We start from the raw sequence: 17,881 nt of genomic DNA, 5'->3' as shown, positions 1-17,881 counted from the left end.
GCCATGCCAGCCTGCAGACCCCGGGCAGGTCACGACTGAGACTGAGACCCCAGCTCTCAACAGGGAGGAATTATTACACAGAGGGCATGTCAGGGGGTTGCCGGGGGAATTGCTTGGGAGAGTCCTGTCCCGGGGCTGCAAGCGTACCCTGGTGAGTGGAGGGGACACTCGGGACCTTAATCTTTCCAGATGGAAGTCAGGTACAAGCAAGGCCTTCCCAGACCCGTGTTCTTTTCCGATAGCTTTCCAGGGACTAAGGCTGCAGGCTTTGGAGGTTAACCTTGTCAGTCACATACTTACTCTGTACTACATTAACCATGGCTTTTCCTTTCTGTATTTCTGATGCTGGGGCCTTACTGACCTGGAGGACCTCCCCTCCCAGGGCCAGCCAGTGCCTGGAGACAGCAAACAACTTGCCCGCCCGCCTGCCAGGGCACGTTGTTCTAATGCAAAGCGATCGATCCAGAGCCCACACCCCCCACCACCTCCTTTTCCACGCTCTGAGCAGCTGTCAACCATGTCTAATCGCACCAGCCCGTGTACCAGCCAGCTAGAAACAGCCCCAGAGCCCCGGAGCCCTCGAACATGATTCAGACCAGGCAATCCTACACCCGCTCACCTTGCCTTGTCGGTTCCTTCCTGCAGGAGCCATCATGAAGCCTCCTGCCACAGTGCCTTGTTCTCCCTCTGCTTCTACACCCCGCCCCCGTGCTTCCCACGGGGCCCCCCATGGCACGGCAGGCCCCCTTCCCTGCGGCTCTGTGAATATAACAGACTGTCTTTCCGATGGCAGTCATCTCCTGTTCTGTTGGCCTTGTCACACCTGAGTCATAATAAAACCTATGTTTTAAAACACGTACCTACTCTGTGCAGGGGTTTTATCCCTCCTGAGTGCGAGCCCACTGTTCCCACTGCCACCGCTCACCTGCCTTCCTTCCACTTAGGCCCTGGAGTTGGACAAGGTGGCCTGTGAGCTACTGGGAACACTGGCCTCAGTCTGGAAGTGGAGTGGAGACAAAGGCTTTCTTACTCATGGATCAGACTCTCCATGTGGGATAAGGAGACATGGGCTCTCCTCGCCCAAAGAGCTGTGACCATGGTGGCTACTAAAGGTGTGACACAGGTGTCCCCACATGTCTGCCCTGAGGGAATGTCAGAACCAGAGCACCAGCATCTCATCTGGTCTAGTAATGAAGACCAGGCTTTGGGAATCCAGTTGGCCCTGCTACCAGATACCTTCACGGTTGGGGCAAGCCATTACTCCTTTCTGGCCTTCATTCCTCAGCTAGACAACGACGACAGGAGATGGACTGGAGGACCCCTGTAACCTTTCCAGATCCAGCCTTCAAACACCGTGCATTTTGTGCCTTTCTGCTTTTCCTAAGGAAGCTTCTAGCATGCCGGGAACCCGTCCGGGATAAAAGGATAGATACAGTACCATCTTTCCCATCTCCATCACAGCCTACTCAATCCCCTGAGGTCAGAGCAGTAATAATAGCAATTATATAACAAATAATGGCCATAATAGCATCTCCTGGACTATAATTATGAATACAATCATGTTTCAGAAAATATTAGCTAACAAGACTGAGATGGAACCAACTAGAACAAACTAAAAAAATTGATAACGACATCTCAGACATTCTGCTTTGATGATCAAGAACTTCTTTAAAAATCACAAAAATCCATAGAGAAAAAAATTAAATGACATGGCTCCGCCTAGGAGAGTAAGGTGAACTGTTGGACCGGTCATCTTGGCCACCGGGATGGAAGGATCCGCATGCAGTGACGGAGGGTTGTCAGCCGCCCACCCAGCGCGGGCCGAGGGCTGCAGGTCACACATTGGTGAGGAGAGTCTTATCATTAGCATTTTCAGGCAGAGAATAGAGGAGCACAGAGGTTAAATGACTGGCTCACGGTCATACGACAGTAAATGGCAGAGGCCCGCTTCCCATTCAGAAAGCGTCTGAATCTAGAGGCAGAATTTCTTCACCTTTCACACTGCTTGTTATCAGACCTCAAAGTGAACAGGGCATGAAACAGGAGCCCTTTTGCGCTGTCTCGCAAGCTCAGAAGCTGGGACTTTTACATACTCATCGTATGGCCTTCCGATGAGAAATGACTATCCAGGAATTCTAAGGGTCACGGTAAGGCTCAGGTGTTTGGGGCCCTGATTCCAGGCTCGGGGCCTTGAACTAACTTTCATCTCCGGCAGGTGGCTGCTTTAGTGCTCACATGGAGGACCTCAGCACGTGGCAAATGCAGCCACGTGCCTGTGGTTACGGAGGGCCAGGCAGACTAGAGGTACTCACATTGACCGATTCCTTGCCGTTAAACTTGACTCGGACCCTGGGCTCCTGAATGACATCCAGGTTGAAGCCTGTGATGGTCAGGGGTGTGTGGCCGCTGGGAACAAGCAGAGGTTGGGTCAGGTTAAGAGCCCTCTCAAACTGCGAACCACCGCCACTCCTGGGCCCCCTACCAGTCACACCTGGCCAAAGGCCATATGTCAGGTGGCAGCCGGGTGCCTCCCTCCCTCGTCTGCCTCACCTGGCAATGCTCCACTCCGGCTCAATGCGCTGCACCCGGGGGTCGTCTATGTATTCGAACTGCAGGTTGTTATCCACGCGGGCTCTGTCGACACTCACGGAAACGGGGACTGGGCCCAGTCCATTGGATGACGGGGGTGAGACGCACACAATCTCATTCATTGACCGCCTGACAGGGAGACAGCGGGAGGGTGGTGAAGAAAGGCCTGGGCAACGAGGAGAGCTCTCTGGCTTGGGAGGGGATTTTCCTCGGTCTGAGGGTGTGGATGGCCCAGAAGTGCTCTGTTCTTTCCTACTCTACACAACGGAACAGATCCCTTATTGGGTGTATGTATATCGGTCCCTCTTTTTACTGGAGATCCACCTCTGGTTGGAATCGGGAGGGAACAAATTACAGAAGGGGATTAGAGAATGTGGGGCAGGGGCAGGGCTTCACAGGATCTGGGGGATCTTTTCTTTTCTGGATTTTTCTAGAACAGGCTAGTTAGCCAGGGCTTAGAGTCTGGTCAGTCATTTAATACATATTCACTGAGCACCTACTATGCAGAGAAGGGAATGCACAGTCCTTGCCCTTAGGGAGTTTCTAATCTGAGGAGGAGATAATCGGATAATCCTGAGCATGTTGGGTTTGCACCCATGGGCTCTGGCAGGAAGCTCTCAGGAGTCTGTGTAAGCCCAGGGCTTGACCGGTGTATCTGGCGAAGAGCAGGTGTTTGGGTTTTTAGGCACAAAAGATGCCCCGAGGAGGAGTGTATGTGCTTGCTGAAGACTGAGGCCACGTCTCTCAAGCCCCCATAGTGGGGAACCTCATCAATGCTCGGTCCCAATGATGACCAGAGAGTTTCTGGGACTTTCCTCACCAGCGGCTCTTAGGGCCCTCATCCTAATTATTTTTAGACGTATCTAGCCCCTTGGTAGGTTCACTCGTAGTGTATATGGCTATAAACTGAGTAGTAGTACGTATTTCGCACAGGGACAGGAACGCTGTTTGGGCCCAGGACGTCCGCATCACGGAAGGGACGGGCACCCGCACGAACACGCCCAGGAGCAGGTGTGCACACGCCTCACATGTCCAGCCTTCTAGGGCTCCCGTGAGCCCATCTTACCCATAAAACTCGCAGGTCTGGTTGCCCAGGTACACAGCCACGCTGCTCCCAGCCCCGAGGTAATGGCCTGTGATGGTCACCATGGTGCCTCCCGATTCCGGTCCTCGGATGGGGCTGAGTGACAGCACGGAAGGGTTCTTTGGGAAGAAGCGGAGAAACGGTCACAGCTCAGGTTTTGCCCAAAGTGACAGACCCCGGCTAGACGTCAGGCCCAAAGGAGGGGCTGTGTCCATGCTTGGGGTACAGGTTACTTCTCCTGCCCTTTCTAATCTCTTCTCCTGGAGCTGAGGCTGTTTCTAAGAAGAGGCTCTGGCATGTCTAGGGAAGGCAGAAGGACCATGGTTTAGAATTAATTAACTCCCTGGGGAATCGCATGCTCCTAACACTGATGGGAAGGCAGAGGTAACACGGACTAATCTATCAATTAGTTTACAAATGGAGAGCAATTTGAAAATGCTTCTCTATCTAGAGCCTGTACTGATTTTTTTGGCACAAAATCGATGAGGCTGAATAAAGCATCCTTGTCTAGACCAGGCCACCAAGGGGCGAAAGTCCTCCATTAATGGCCCACACGCATGTCCTGTCCCCTCTGAAACATGCGAGGGGCACCGCAGGGGGCCTGGTACACAGAGCTGTCAGTGAGTGTTTGACATGGTCTCCCCAACCTTCATCAGGACGATGGTCCGTCAGTGACCAGGGCTTTCTAGTAAACTCACTACGCTGTAAAATTAAATCTGAAGCTTGAAAGAAATGTCGTCTGGTCTATAGTGCATCGGCCGCTGACCGAAATCAGAAAGGAAGTGCTCCTGCCTGGAGGACAGGGGAGTGGAGTGGAAAGTGCGTTTAACTGAGCAACCACACCTGCACGAATTCCAGTTCGCATTAGCCATTCACCGTCCATGGGCCTTGAAGCAAGCTTCTGGATCATGCTGGGCTTTTTTTTTTTTTTTATAATAATATTTTTTAATTATATTATGTTAGTCACCATACAGTACATCCCCGGTTTTCGATGTAAAGTTCCATGATTCATTAGTTGCGTATAACACCCAGTGCTCCATGCAATATGTGCCCTCCTTAATACCCATCACCAGTCTATCCCATTCCCCCACTCCCTCCCCTCTGAAGCCCTCAGTTTGTTTCTCAGCTGGGCTTTTGTTTGCTCCCAGGTGAAGAGGAGGGTGGGCTCAATGATCTCTAAAGCCCCTCCCAGCTGGGACAGTCTACAATTATGTCTCCACCCAGTCTTTCTGGTGTTTGCTGCTCACAGGAGACCCTGTCTGTCTAGCGTCGGAGACGGGGTAGGTGAGTGGCAGGTAGGCTGCAATACTCTCCAATCTGAGAAAAAGGCCAGCAGGATACAAAGGGCAGAGATGCCAAGATAAGAAGGCAGAGCCTGGAAAACCCAGAGCAAGCAGTAAAATGCTTTAGAGAGAATAAAATTTTGTGGTCTCATGATTTTTCAAAACTCTTAGCAAGGCTGGTTTGACCCCATCGGCTGGTGTTAACACTTTTTAATGAACAACTCAATGCGGTGCTATAGGTAAGTGTCAGAGGAGGGATTCCGGGGCCCCACGGGCAAGTTGCTGATTCAGTGGGAAGCCAGACTCCAGGGCCCCGCAGACTCCAGGCCCCAGAAGTGTGCTATTGATTCCGTAGGAAGATTGTGCCAGCCTTAAAGAAAGCCTTTGTGATGCTACTCCCGGCTGCCTGAGTTCGAAGAGATGCTCTCAGGTGTGAGATGGTGAGAATGTGCATATGTGAGCGTAACCACCCCAGCACACAGAGCAACTCACGTGTACACCCCACTCCCATGGGCCTGCCGCAGACCCACGGCTCCACGGGATTTGAAGTGGCTTTTCTAAACTCCCACTTTCGATATCCTTGGCAGAAAACAAGGCATGTGGATAAATACAGACCTTTTTAATTAGGTCCCTCAGGCAATCTGTCCTCATTAGGGTGGAATGAGACTAAGATGTCCCTTTGGTGGGACAAGGGGCAGCTCCTCCACACCGGACGGGTAGGATCTGCTTTCTAAGAAAGGCCTGATTTTGCCTTATTGAGAACTCTGACCTGTGGCTCTCTGGGACACTAACAGCGTCGTTAGTCACACATCCATCCCACCCCTGGCGTGGGACGGGGGCGTGGGGCCTTCCCGGGAGAAGCCTGGAACAGAAGCATACCCCTGCTGGGAGCTCAGAGCCCTGTGCAGGACCCAACACTCACCACAAAGGTGTACTGTTGATGGGACTTGGTCATGAACTCTGGCTTACACTCGCCAATGCACAGGCGCACGGGCCCAGAGGTGGTTCCCACGAGGGCATGACCCATCTCACAGACGATCCTGAGGAGAGAGCAAAGCTTCCCGTGAGAGGCCTGGCCAGAGCCAGCAACCCTGCCTGGACTGCTCACCCCCATCCCATAGAATGACTCTTCAAACCCTCACACTAGTGCTATACCAAGACCTAGCTTGCTCACCCATCTAGCTGTGTGACCCTGGGTAATGTGCTTTCCCTCTCTGGGCTCCGGCTGAATGAGATCACCTCTAAAGCCCGGTGTGCCTCCAAATGCTATGTTGCCTAATTCTCTGAATAAACCTGTCCTCCCAGTGCTGAGTGCAGGATCTTAGCGCAGGGGTAGCTACCCGATCTTTGTCGAATAAAACCCAATGTTCAACAGAGAGACGTAGGGGAGGTTATCTAGTTAGCGTTCTTTCCTGTGTGACAAGCCAAAATTGCAACTCTCCCAAAAGGAGCGAGTGAGGGCCCATTTGCCAAGCTGATTCAATTGTGGTTTGTTTCCTACAGGGAGTTTTAAAAAGAGAATAGATAATCAGGTGAGATAGTGAGTGCCCAAAACAGGAGCTCCCAGCCAAAGGGAGGAGTGGAGTCCTGCCTGCGACAGTGGGTGAGGGGGTGGGTGGTGGGTGAGGGAGTGGGTGGTGGATGAGTTCATTAGGACAGCAGGTGACACTGGACTCCCACTTAATCAAGGTCTGAGTGCACTATGCTGGTGGGCGAGGCAGTGAACCAGCCGTGGGGTTGGAAGTCACGTCTCACATTAAGAGGCTGGGTAGCTGGAGGGAAGAGGGGATGCAGCGTTCTCTCTCATGAAGTGCAGATCAATACCCCCCATGACGACTTCCCTGGTGCCTGAGATCGGTTACAACAAGCACATTTAGACACTGGTTGCCTTGGCCACAGCAGCCTTCTAGAAAGGGTGGGCAGCTGGAGGATATGGAACTAAAGAAATGAGGTTCTTGGGGGTTCCTCTTGCCAACAATTAGAAGGCATGGGGCGGGTGGGAAAGGGCCCCACCAGCCTCGGCCAAAAAGGAAGCTAGGGACAGAAGAAAGGTCTTTCCTTTTCCTCCCAACACCATGTGAGAGTTCAGCGCAGTCCCGTGCCCCTGGCAAGGCTGCTTAGTGGGAATCAGGAAAACAGACCCGGTACACTAATCCCAAGCATTATCCTGGCACTGTGGGGAAGGTCGGTGTTTAACCGGGCGCTGCTTATCTCCCCAGCTTCTCTTGGAAGGAAGGTAACTAAACAGAGATTTCATTTCGATGTAATAAAACTTGCATTAAACAAATACACCGCATGCTCGCACACACGGCATGCCACGCACATCTCCACCTCCTTCATAACAGTTAATCCCAAGTAAGTACTTTAACTCCTGGTGAATATTGACTTAACATGCAATAACTGTCTTATTACGTTTAGCATATTAGATTCAACAAGAAAGTACTGAATGCACACGGAAGGATACTCTCCCTTCCCTTTCTCTGAGAATAAATTAATTAATTACGAGCCCAGAGTAAGGACGATAGTGATGACCAATTAGTATTTTGCACGTAACTGTCCTCTTAAACCTCATTAGCAGAGCATTTGAGAAGCTCAATTTAAGGTACTGCGAGTGGTTATTTTCATGCTGCTACCTGCTTGGAGTAACAAATCCCTCATCCTGTTTCCTGCGTGGGGTCCCTCCCAGCCTGCAAACCACTCCCTGTGCTCCCGAGGGGCTTCCGAGGGGACTCTGTCATCTACTGCAGGGGAAGAGGAGGACAAGTAAGGGGGGGGCAGATAAATCTCCTTCTCTCTCTTCTCATCAGGACTCTCTTGTCCCTCACTCCCTCTCCCCCTACTCTGGGCTACAGTCTTCCTCCAGAAGAAGGGAGGAGGAAATCATGGCAGGCTTGAAGTCCTGGAGAGGGGACATAGGAGAACACGCGAAAGTTGAGGGCATATTTTTTCTTCCTTGGGCCCGGGGTCCGTCTAGAAGAGGACAAGGCGAGGAAGGGCCTGTTCGGCTGTCTCTGTAGGGAGTTAACAATGGCCTGGACCCTTTTGGTGCACTGTCTTTTCTAGAACATTTTCTCACTCAGGGCTCATGTCCCAAAAGATTAGCTTCCCATATAGAGGACCTGGGAGAAGAGGGATGGATGGGAGATGAGCACTGCCCATGCATCCAAGGCTGAGTGCCTGAAGCTGGCTCTGAATGCCCCACCTGAGAGGGCATGACGCATGGGGGCAGGGGCTGAGCCGCAGCGAGGCGCCAGAGCTCCACGGTGTGTGTGCTCCCTTCCTCAGCACTGCCGTTGACACCTGTCCCCACCTCCTCTCCCTGACCTTTAACTTCAGCAGGCCGTAGGCAGCTGTGGGCCACAGAAAAGGGTCTGGGTTGGTAGGGAAGAACTGGGTGGGAATTCTAAGGAGTCAGCACGCAGAAGAACCCCAGGGGCCGCTAACCCTTCTTCCTTTTATTCCTGGGACGGCACTTGGGCTGAAGATTGGAGAGGCATCCTTGAGTGAATCTGTTCTCGGGGCTCAGGGAGAGGAAGTAAAGGAAGAAGCAAGGGCAGTTTCGGGGAGTAGAAAGGCTTATATGAAGGAATGAGGGTCGGGCGAAGGCAGATTTAGTACCCTAGTAATAATAAGAGCGACAATTTACTGAGCCGTGATCCGGACGGGCACTGTACAAGACAGGATCTCCTGGAGTCTCAGGCTCTCCTACGGGGTGAGTCTTATCAATTCCGCTTTATGGGCCATGACACTAAGGCTCAGAGACGCTAAGTGACTCATCCACGGTCACAGCGGCAGAGCCATGATTCAAATCCAGGTCAGCCTGGCTCCAAAGCCTATGTCTTTGACCATTCTGTTCTACTGCTTCTAGAATCAATGGAATGCCTTCCATGTGTTTTGGGGAGGGGGCAGGGTAGACATGGCAGCAAAGTGGGGGTGCAGTTGAGGCTGTTCCGGTGTGGGAGGAAGCAGGGGGATGGTGGGGACGTGCCAGCTGGGTTCCTAAGACTCAGAGCTGACTACCAGGGCCCTCTACCTTTCTGGGTGTGATGACCCCAGGCTGCGGTGTGTGCACCGCTGCCTCCTTCAAGCCTCACAAGTTGGAGAGGCTCCTGTGGTTTGATTCCTGGGGGCCTCCTGCCTTCCTGGCTTCCTCCTGGTGTCTCTGGTGGCTCTAGGCTCCCTATATATCACAAAGGGATGATAGCTGGGGATGCCTGAATTTCTTTCCTTGCAAAATGAGAAGCTTGACTAATAACCATCCAGCTGCAACATTTGGGGTTTCAACTCCTTCCTGGTAGACAGCGTCTGGAGACACATTCGTGACACCCACAGGTGTCCTAATGGTAGGAGCTGTAGTTCCATGGGACATACAGTTCACTGCTCTGACATGCCAAGGACCATAGTTGTGATTGTAGAGATCATCTATTTCTCCATTTCTCCATTCTCCAGATGAGACATTAGAGAATGTGGGACCAAAGTGATTTGCCCAAAGTCACCCAGCTCACTGGTAGCTGGGCTCCTGGCCCCTAGTCTAGTGCCCTCGCCCCCATACTGTACCACCCCCCACAGCCTGGCAGAGATGGTGCCTTTCTCCCCATGAGTGGCCACTCCTGGCATGGGAGCACATGCATCTGACATCCAGCCAGCCCTGCCTGGGTTCACAGGTGCAGCAGAGGAGCGGGGGGAAGGAGGGGAGTCTGAGGACTCTGGCTGAGTGCCTCTCGAAGAGTCCCCGTCCCCGGAGTGCCTGAGTGTCGGCTTCCACCTGCCTCTTGTCACCCAGAAAATGCCCTGTGATGGAATCAGCTGGCCCTCCACAGACCGGTGTGGTGCTGATTGCAGGACTAAGTGGGGCCCTTTAACCAACATTACCCTAATTGCTGAGTGATAGATGGCGTGGCACAAGCATATGGTGAGCCATTACTGTGCCCGCTAGTCCTGCCCGCACCCGGGACCCCGCACTGGACCGTTTAGCCAAATTCATCTCTCCCAGACATCTGTAAAGATTGCGCCTGCTGCTCACTGCCTGGGATGGAGGCTTTAATGATGTTCACAAATTCGGAAACCCCGAGAGTGGTAATGAGCCTGGCACGGCTGGGAAGCAGGGCTGCACCCGCCGAGGTGCAGAGGGAGAGTGCTGGCTCCCTTCTGCCTGCCCCGCGCCCCAGAAGAAGGCGGTGGAGGTTTTCTAGGGGCACCAGCCTTGGCAGGGCCCCCTGGTGACCAGGCACCTGCCTGGGCTCCCCTCACATCGTCACTTCTTGTGTCTCTCTGAGCTTTCTCCCCCGTGGCCCTAGGTGAGGGTGGTGCCTTCGATTTCAAAGACAGAGTATTTCCTCACATTCCTATGGTGCACCGTAGTCTCCATTTCCCCATCCTACTGAATGTCCCCCAAAATCCGTGCAGTAGGAATCCTGATTTCCATCAGGCTGATGAAGGTCTGAGAGATCGGACAGTTTGCTAAGGTCTCAGAGCTGGTGAGTAGAGCAGCCAGGACTCAGACCACCTTTGAATTCCAAATCTCATGAGATCTCCATGTCCAGCTGCTCAAGAGTTTGTACTGCTCGGCTCAAAGCCTTACCTGTTGGTCCCCCAGACCCTTTCCTTTGGAGTCCTGTAGCATCTCACCAAGTTGGAAACTTGGCCTGTGTTCAGAGGCTCAAGGTTGGTCCTTGAGGCCAAGGTGGATTCGGGGTTAGTGGGACCGAGTGTCTAGCCCAGCCTGGCAGGGTGCTGAGCAGGGAGAACTCTGCAGGCTGTCCTGCCTCCTGCCCCAGATGCTTTCACCTCCTTCTCTGGCTACGAAGCACAGTTTCTATCAATTCCCTTCCCCTCTCCCTCATCTCTTTCCTGGAGACTCTGCCAGTCTTTCCTCCAAGATTCAGTCCTTGCGGGGAGAAGGCTGTCAGGGGAGGATCCAGTCTGAAGGATCAGAACAGCTCCTTCTTGTCCCCACTGAGGGTGAGCAGACCTCCATATGGTCCTCAGAGTCTGGGAATTCACCTCTCTGACTCTGGCCATGTCACAATCGTGGGCCCTGACCCCAGAGGCCACTCGCTGATGGATCATGGAATCCTCAGACCACTCTTGTCCAGGAACTTTTCCCCATGGCTCTTACGAGATGGAGTGACCTGGAGAAGTCAGGGGCCTCGGGTTCCTGCTCTACCTCGGCCACTTGTCCACTGAATGAACTGGGGAAGTCCTTCCACTTCTCCAAGCCTTTGGCTTTCTCCTGCTTTGTGAAGGGCGATAGCAACATCTATCTCTCAGAGTCCTTCCCAATTAAAGTGAGATAATGGATGAGAAAGTGCAAGTACTGACAGCAGATAAAGCGATGTCATTTTTCCGGTTGTTACGTAAGGCTGGCTCTGGGTAGGTCAGGGGGAGGGGCCTGGGGGTGGAGCTAAGGGAGAGAAGCCCGCCCACAAGCCCTGCTCTCCTGCTCCTAGCACCCCTGGCCCAGCAGCTGTTTTCTCATGGAACCAGGATGACCTGACCCCACTTTACCTGACAAATCATGCAGAATGATCTGGCTGCTCTCCTCACTGTCTCTCAATGGGGGTAAGCATCCCTCCTTCCACACTCCCGCCCCCAGCTTGGTGCCCACCTCCTGCCCACTGACTCCACAGCGGTCGCCACTGCCAAATGAACGCCCCAAATTGGAACATATGTCACTCCTGGAGCCCCGTTCGCCTGTCCACTGCTACATGCCTATTTTCTAATTTCCAGCTGACATTTCCCTTAGTGAAATAAATGAATTTGCTCCGGCGGAGGCCCTGCTCGGATTAAGCTGCTGTCAGAGCCCCATGAGCCAAACAAATTGTTGCCCACAGCCCACCCTGTGGGATGCATTCCAATGGGGGCTGGCAGGGGAGGGGCCGAAGAGACCCAGGAGGAGCCTGGGCTGGTTGGGAACATGGCTCAGTCACCACTGGCCAGGCGAAGACTGAATGAGGGGCAGCGTCGTGCCAGGAGCTGTGGTGCCACAGGAGCCAGGAAACAAGGAATCATACAGGATATGAGCCTTCAGGAGTGGAGATGGGATAGAAGAGGGTCCTGGGCAGGCTTCTGGGGGCAGGGTCTGCGGGAGGAGAGGGATGGGAGGGAATCCTGGAGAAGTCCCAGAGCAGGGAAAGGGAGAGTCCCCACCCTGAAGCTGCACAGGAAAAGGGTGGGCCAGAGCGCGCTGGACTCACTGCTCAGCGATGATGTAATCCCCCGGCAGGGGGGTGCAGGGCACCCCAGCCACCTGCACGTGGTGGGCGATCTCAGAGAAGTCCAGGCCCAGGTTCACGCCATGGATGGTCACTCGAGTCCCTCCTTCAGGTGGTCCAGACACCGTCAAGATCTGCGGGAGGGAAATGGGATCACAAACCTGCGGGGCCGCAGAGACAGAGGCAGCAGTGCCCTTGCCCTGCCCCGAGGGAGGCCGGGGCACCCCGTGCACACCCGGAATCTGGGGGAATGGAGCAGGTTTCCTCCACTCTGTAGCCTATCTAGGCTCCTGACATCACCTCGTTTTATACGACTTCCTCGGTTCCTGAGGTCATTAATTCATTCATGCATTCTTTTACTTAAAAAAATTATCAGCAAGTCCTGGACATGAGGCAGAAAATCCTTGTTTGAGATGTGTCTCTCATTCACTAGCGGCCTGATTGTGATCAAGTCCCATAATCTCCCTACACCTTAGTTCTTAGTTGTGAAGGGGGGATAATAATCTCTACCAACCCGCCTCCGGAACACCAAATAGGGCATGTTTGGGAGCTTTTTGTAAACCGGAAAGGGCTCTGTCATTGTTATGTGCTATTATTGTCACTCCTGTGGGGCTAGACACTGTCGAGGTTACGATGGTGACTAGGCAGGAAACCAGGAAATTCGCCCTCAAGGCACTTCTGGTCGAGGAGGAAGAGATAAAGGAAGCCATAAATCATGCTGATGGGGGGTGCACAGATAAGACGGATTCGGAGGAAAGCCGTGGGAGCCCAGAGGAGTCCAAGATGAGGGGTTGCTTCTGGGGAATGATGAAAGACGTAACGCGTGTTTGCCATTGCGCTGCAAAAAATCCCATGATGCCTGCCGGAACCATGACAAAAAATAACTTAAGGATTTTCCAAATTTTGCTGGCTTCTCATTAGTAAGGATCATTCAGTTAACTCCTAATTCAGCCACCAAATGCTGTCTCATTTTTGCTCTGACCCGACAGGAAAAGGAATCAAGTTGTCTCAAGGTGTAAACACCTGTCCGGGATTAGATCAGGCTCTTGGGAAAAATGCAGCTCTTTGGGATGGAACAGATAGCCCAGGGAGTAAGTTCATCCGTTGTGGCCCATAGTTCTCCGAAGTAGGAGGAAGCCAGAAGCGAACTCAATCACTGGAAGCAGGCTCAGAGAATCTTACACTAAGATTCGTGTACAACCTATATGTACAGTTGCAAAAAAGTGTGAGGGTCTTTTCACAACACCATAAGAAAGGCAAGACCAGGTGGGAGGGAGGGATGGAGAGAGGGAAGGGTGGATTGGTCGAGGCCAAGACTCCACCACAATCTCCCAAACAGAGCTGCAGCCTGGGACCTTCTGTCCTTGGGTCCACTGGGATCCTCCCTTTAACGCCGTTCATACTGGTGGGGCATCCAGTGGGCAGTGGAGTCAAGTGTGCCCCAGGGCAGAGATGATAGGTCAGTACAGGTGAAATGCTGTAGAAGGTTCTGGAAACTCTTCCCTCCTCCCTGCCCCCCAAAAGGGAACTGAGCTCTTCCTGTGGTGTGAGAGCACCAGGAGTTGTGCAACCAACTTGGCCATGAATGTCCAGGTGATGGTGGGCAGAGAGGAGATGATAGTGGGGAGGACTGGAACAGGCCTCCCTCCTTGCCCGGCTGACTCCTGGGCTCTCAGCAAGTTGGCTGCAAAGTCAGGGCTTGAACTCAGACCTCCTGACCCCCATCCTCTTCTGCAAGTCTTACATGGCATGATTTCCTTCCCTCCTTGACAGGCTAGGCCATGAACTCTCTCATCTGGGGGCTCATTTCACCCAAGTCACCTTGTCTGAGGCTCTCGCTCCCTTCTCTGGGAATAAAATACCCCACCTTCTGAATAAAAATAAACAAGATTCATAAAATGACTCAAGGGAGGGGTAGTGGAGGTGGTATGAGGGCATCTCTGCGTGTTGGGCGGGACTTGGGGGGAGTAGAGCAATTTGGAGAGAAAGGAGCTGGCCTGAGGAGCCAGTGGCCCCACCGCTTTCCGGCCTGGGGCATTCTAAAAATAGCCCATACTGGATCTTAGCTGTCGCACTCTCCCCCCCGGAACCCGGGCCTCCCTGGCGCTGCGAGATGGACCCTTGTTAATGAGGAACAGGGACTGGGATGCCTCCATGCCCCTGCAGGAGACATCAGTCAGAAAGAATTTGCTTCGAGCAAATTCAAGTGCCAGGTTCTCCTTTGATCCTTGAGTGAGCTCCATGGGCCCTTCTCGCCCCTCCCCCAGCCACCTGGATGACAAGAACCCACCTACCAAAAGGAACTGACAAAACTGTGGTGATTGCTTTGCTCTCCTTCCCCCACTTTTATTTTTAAAAATACATTCTTTTGCTCGCTGCAGTTAATTACAACCTTTCAGAAAAACTGTGAAACGAAATCTTTCTGGAATGCCTAAAAATATTTCCATCTCGCAGGTAGCATGTGGGGATTGTATTGTGGATATCCAGCAGCAGGGTCTGTGAGGCAAACTTCCTTCAGCGGGTCAGCCATCGCAGTGTCCCCTTCTGACATTCAAGGGTTGGGGTCCGAGACGTGACCGTGGGCACTGGGAGGGCTGCCGGGTCCATCTGCCAGCACAGAGCTGCTCAGAAGCATAAGCCAGCTTGCACGCTGCATAAGCCAGCGTATTGTTTACAGAAGAAAGACTTTTTTTTTTTTAATTGTTAGGAATTGTTATAGCCTTGGCATGAAGACATGTGTCAAAGAGATAGCTAGTCTGGGGTGTGGAGACACCAGCCTGATGACTTGTAAGCCAGCAAGCAGCGGCTGGAATCCAAACCTGGATAATCAGAGGACTTACAGGTCATTGGAAAATGCCTGGGGGATGCTGGGGCCCTGGCGGTCTTCTTTCCCACGCTGCACGGGCTCTGTGCTATGCTGTCAGCGCCTGGGGTAGGTGGCAAAGGGGTTTGGGGTCAAGGTATTAAGCAACCACCGTGCCCGAGGGCTTACGAGGGACACAGCTTATATCTTCCTTGCTTAAAACAAAACTGATGTGTAAAAGTCAGGATTTCCCAAACATAGCTGAGGAGGTGAGCATTTGATTTGCCAAAGGAGTCCCCAGGTCTCCATTACTGATGACTTCCATATCTGTATCGTCGGCTCAGCCCTCTCTCCTGAGCTCCATATCCATATATTCAATTGCTCCTGGACATCTCTACTTCCACCTGTATGTCCCTCAGGTACCTCAAATTTCACCGTGTCTAAAAATGAACTCTTAATTTTTCCTCCTTCCACCCTCAACCTGATTATCCTCATGGATTCTCTTTTAAGGCTAATGGGATCACTGTGCACCCAGCCAGGAGCCTTGCAAGCACCTTCCCCTGTTTCCTTTCCCTCACCTACCTACCATGTATAATAAATAACAGTCACCAGGCACTGTCAGACCTTCTTCCCCAGCATCTTTGGAACCTGTGCCCCGCTCTGTGTTCCAGGGTCGGCCATAAGCAGAGCCCCACCGCCTCTCACTCACACTAACTGCAGGGGCCTCCATGGTCTAACGTTAGAGCGAACTTCCTCTTGCCATCGGTGACCTTCATGAACACATACTTGGCCAAGTTACGAGTCGCCTGCTCAGAACACCTTTAATGGCTGTGACCACTGTCAAGGCAAAGTCCCTAATTCCTGGCCTGGCACTTGTCCTTCAAGTTCTTCTTCTCTTACTTTTTTTAAAAGATTTTATTTATCTATCCGAGAGAGAGCATACACAGGATGGATGAGAGGGAGAAGCAGACTCCCTGCTGAGCAGAGAGCCTGATGCTGGGACTCGATCACAGGACCCCGAGATCATGACCCAAGTCGAAGGCAGACGCTTAATGGACTGAGCCACCCAGGTGCCCCTCATCCTTCAAGTTCTGATCTTCATTACTTCTTCGGCCACATCTGCTGTCTCATACTATGTCCTCCGTGTTCTACTCAGATGCTAGCGGCTCCTGCCCACACAATGCACTTTATAAATCTCCGTGCCTTTGCATCGCATGTGGTCTCCCCAGCTTAAAATCAGAATGAGTCTGAGCTCAGTGTGCAAAGGAGCAGAGAAAGGTATCCTGTCAGACACATCCCCTAACACCTGGGGGCTTCCAAGTGACTCCCAGATCATGAGTAGAAGGGCCTTGATGTCTGGGCGGTGGCCTGGGGTGGTAAAAACCCAGGCATCCTGCTTTCCTTGTTTCTCCCAGGACCAAGTATTGGGGAGAAGCTATAGAGGGAAAACTTGATGGAAAAGGACTTATTCTCCAGAGAGAAAGTGAACAGGATCTTTTAGGGTACCACTTCAGACCAGGCAGCTGTGGGGTCCCACGTCTACCCTAGAGATTGCCCACAAGCAATCTTAAAAGCAGCATGAGAGTGGAGGGCGCTCGGTATAGCATCTGCAAAGCTTGGTTCTCTTGGGAGAAGGACATATGTCTATAATGAGGCAAGCTGGTGGAGCCCCCTGATTGCAGAACTAGAAGGAAGGCCTTTCAGATCAGGAAGAAGTTGCCGGCTTCCAGGGCAGGGAAGAACTAGCCTCCTACAGAGGTGCAGGTGAAAAGGCAGGATAGGAGTTATAGAGACCCCCACCCCCACACTGACACTGACAGAGGGGGACCAAGACAGGGCTGGGATGGTGGCCAGATCCACATGTCCTGGCTTCCAGTTTCAGAAGGCCCTTGCTGCTGGCTACTCTGGATAGGAAAGACAGCCCACCTGATACTCGGGGAGCACCTGCAGCAGGAAGAGAGTAAGACAGACTTGAATTTGAATGTTAGCTCTCACATGTATCAGCGATGTGACCTTCAATCTCAGTGTCCTTATCAGAAAACAGATAACAATACTTCCCTCCCAGGGAAGTTCCGAAGGTTAAGGAAGACAACATCTGGAAAGTCCCTAATAGGATGGTGGTTTAGAGAGCAGGTCTTGACAATTGGCAATTTCCTCTCCGGTGTTCCCCCTGCACCTGTGCCTTCCCAGGTCATGAAAATGTAGGATGGTGGCATTGGTAGGGAGTTTACAGAGGCGGGCAATCTTTCTGTTTCCCTGGAACAAGGACACAGGAACCGGGGGACTTAGATGCTGGTGTGATGGGGCTTAGAGAGAGCTGCATGGGCTGACTGGAGAAAGCCTGAGGGGTGTCCTACAGCCTGAGCCTGTCCATGCTGCCGAGGACACGGCCTTGGCTTTGGGGGATTCTGGGCCCTGTGCGGAAGCATACTCTGAGCCAGACATCACCCTTTCACCCAGAATAAATTTGGGAGGACACTGGGCCTGTCTAAAATGGTCTTCATTCTTTTCTCCCTCCCTTCCAGCCATTTCTTTTTCCCTTGGCGATTAGCCATTCTGGGGTAGGCAAAGCATCGCACAATGAACTCAATGAATGCTTCCAGGAAAGTAATTCTGAATGAGACACCCACACAAACAAATGGCTTGACAGTCTGGGATGTGTATGAGTGTGTGTGAGTGTGTGTAGTGAGGCTGTGGAGAGAGGGGGAGGGGAGCTGGAAACTTGTGAAATCAGCTGTAATCTTCAGATATTGATCATTTCTGCCCCATGCTACTCAACATGTATTCTACCGTGGACCAGAAATCTATCCAACTTCTCCTCTGTGGACCTCAGAAGTAGGGGACGGGGTAGAGAAGCACGCAGAAGCAGCTGCTGTAGGGGGCTATGGCACTCTTGCGTTCTGTGCTG

At 52.5% G+C, this 17,881-nt stretch overlaps 1 protein-coding gene across 1 annotated transcript in view; it reads right to left on the bottom strand.

Annotated features, from left to right (window-relative positions):
* Positions 1-17,881, bottom strand: part of PLXNA2 (plexin A2) — a 223,695-nt gene that overhangs the window by 20,767 nt on the left and 185,047 nt on the right. Inside the window, exons 13-17 of the mRNA XM_011233642.3 lie at positions 12,153-12,304; positions 5,879-5,996; positions 3,656-3,792; positions 2,551-2,718; positions 2,313-2,406 (exon numbers count right to left, since the gene is read on the bottom strand). Coding sequence (XP_011231944.2) covers positions 2,313-2,406; positions 2,551-2,718; positions 3,656-3,792; positions 5,879-5,996; positions 12,153-12,304 — 669 coding nt within the window. The remainder of the gene's footprint in view (positions 1-2,312; positions 2,407-2,550; positions 2,719-3,655; positions 3,793-5,878; positions 5,997-12,152; positions 12,305-17,881) is intronic.

The sequence above is a fragment of the Ailuropoda melanoleuca genome, chromosome 8 (assembly GCF_002007445.2).
Source record: "Ailuropoda melanoleuca isolate Jingjing chromosome 8, ASM200744v2, whole genome shotgun sequence".
NCBI classification, from domain to species: domain Eukaryota; kingdom Metazoa; phylum Chordata; class Mammalia; order Carnivora; family Ursidae; genus Ailuropoda; species Ailuropoda melanoleuca.
Note: the sequence above shows the minus strand (reverse complement) of the source record. Positions and strands in the feature narration are given on the sequence as shown.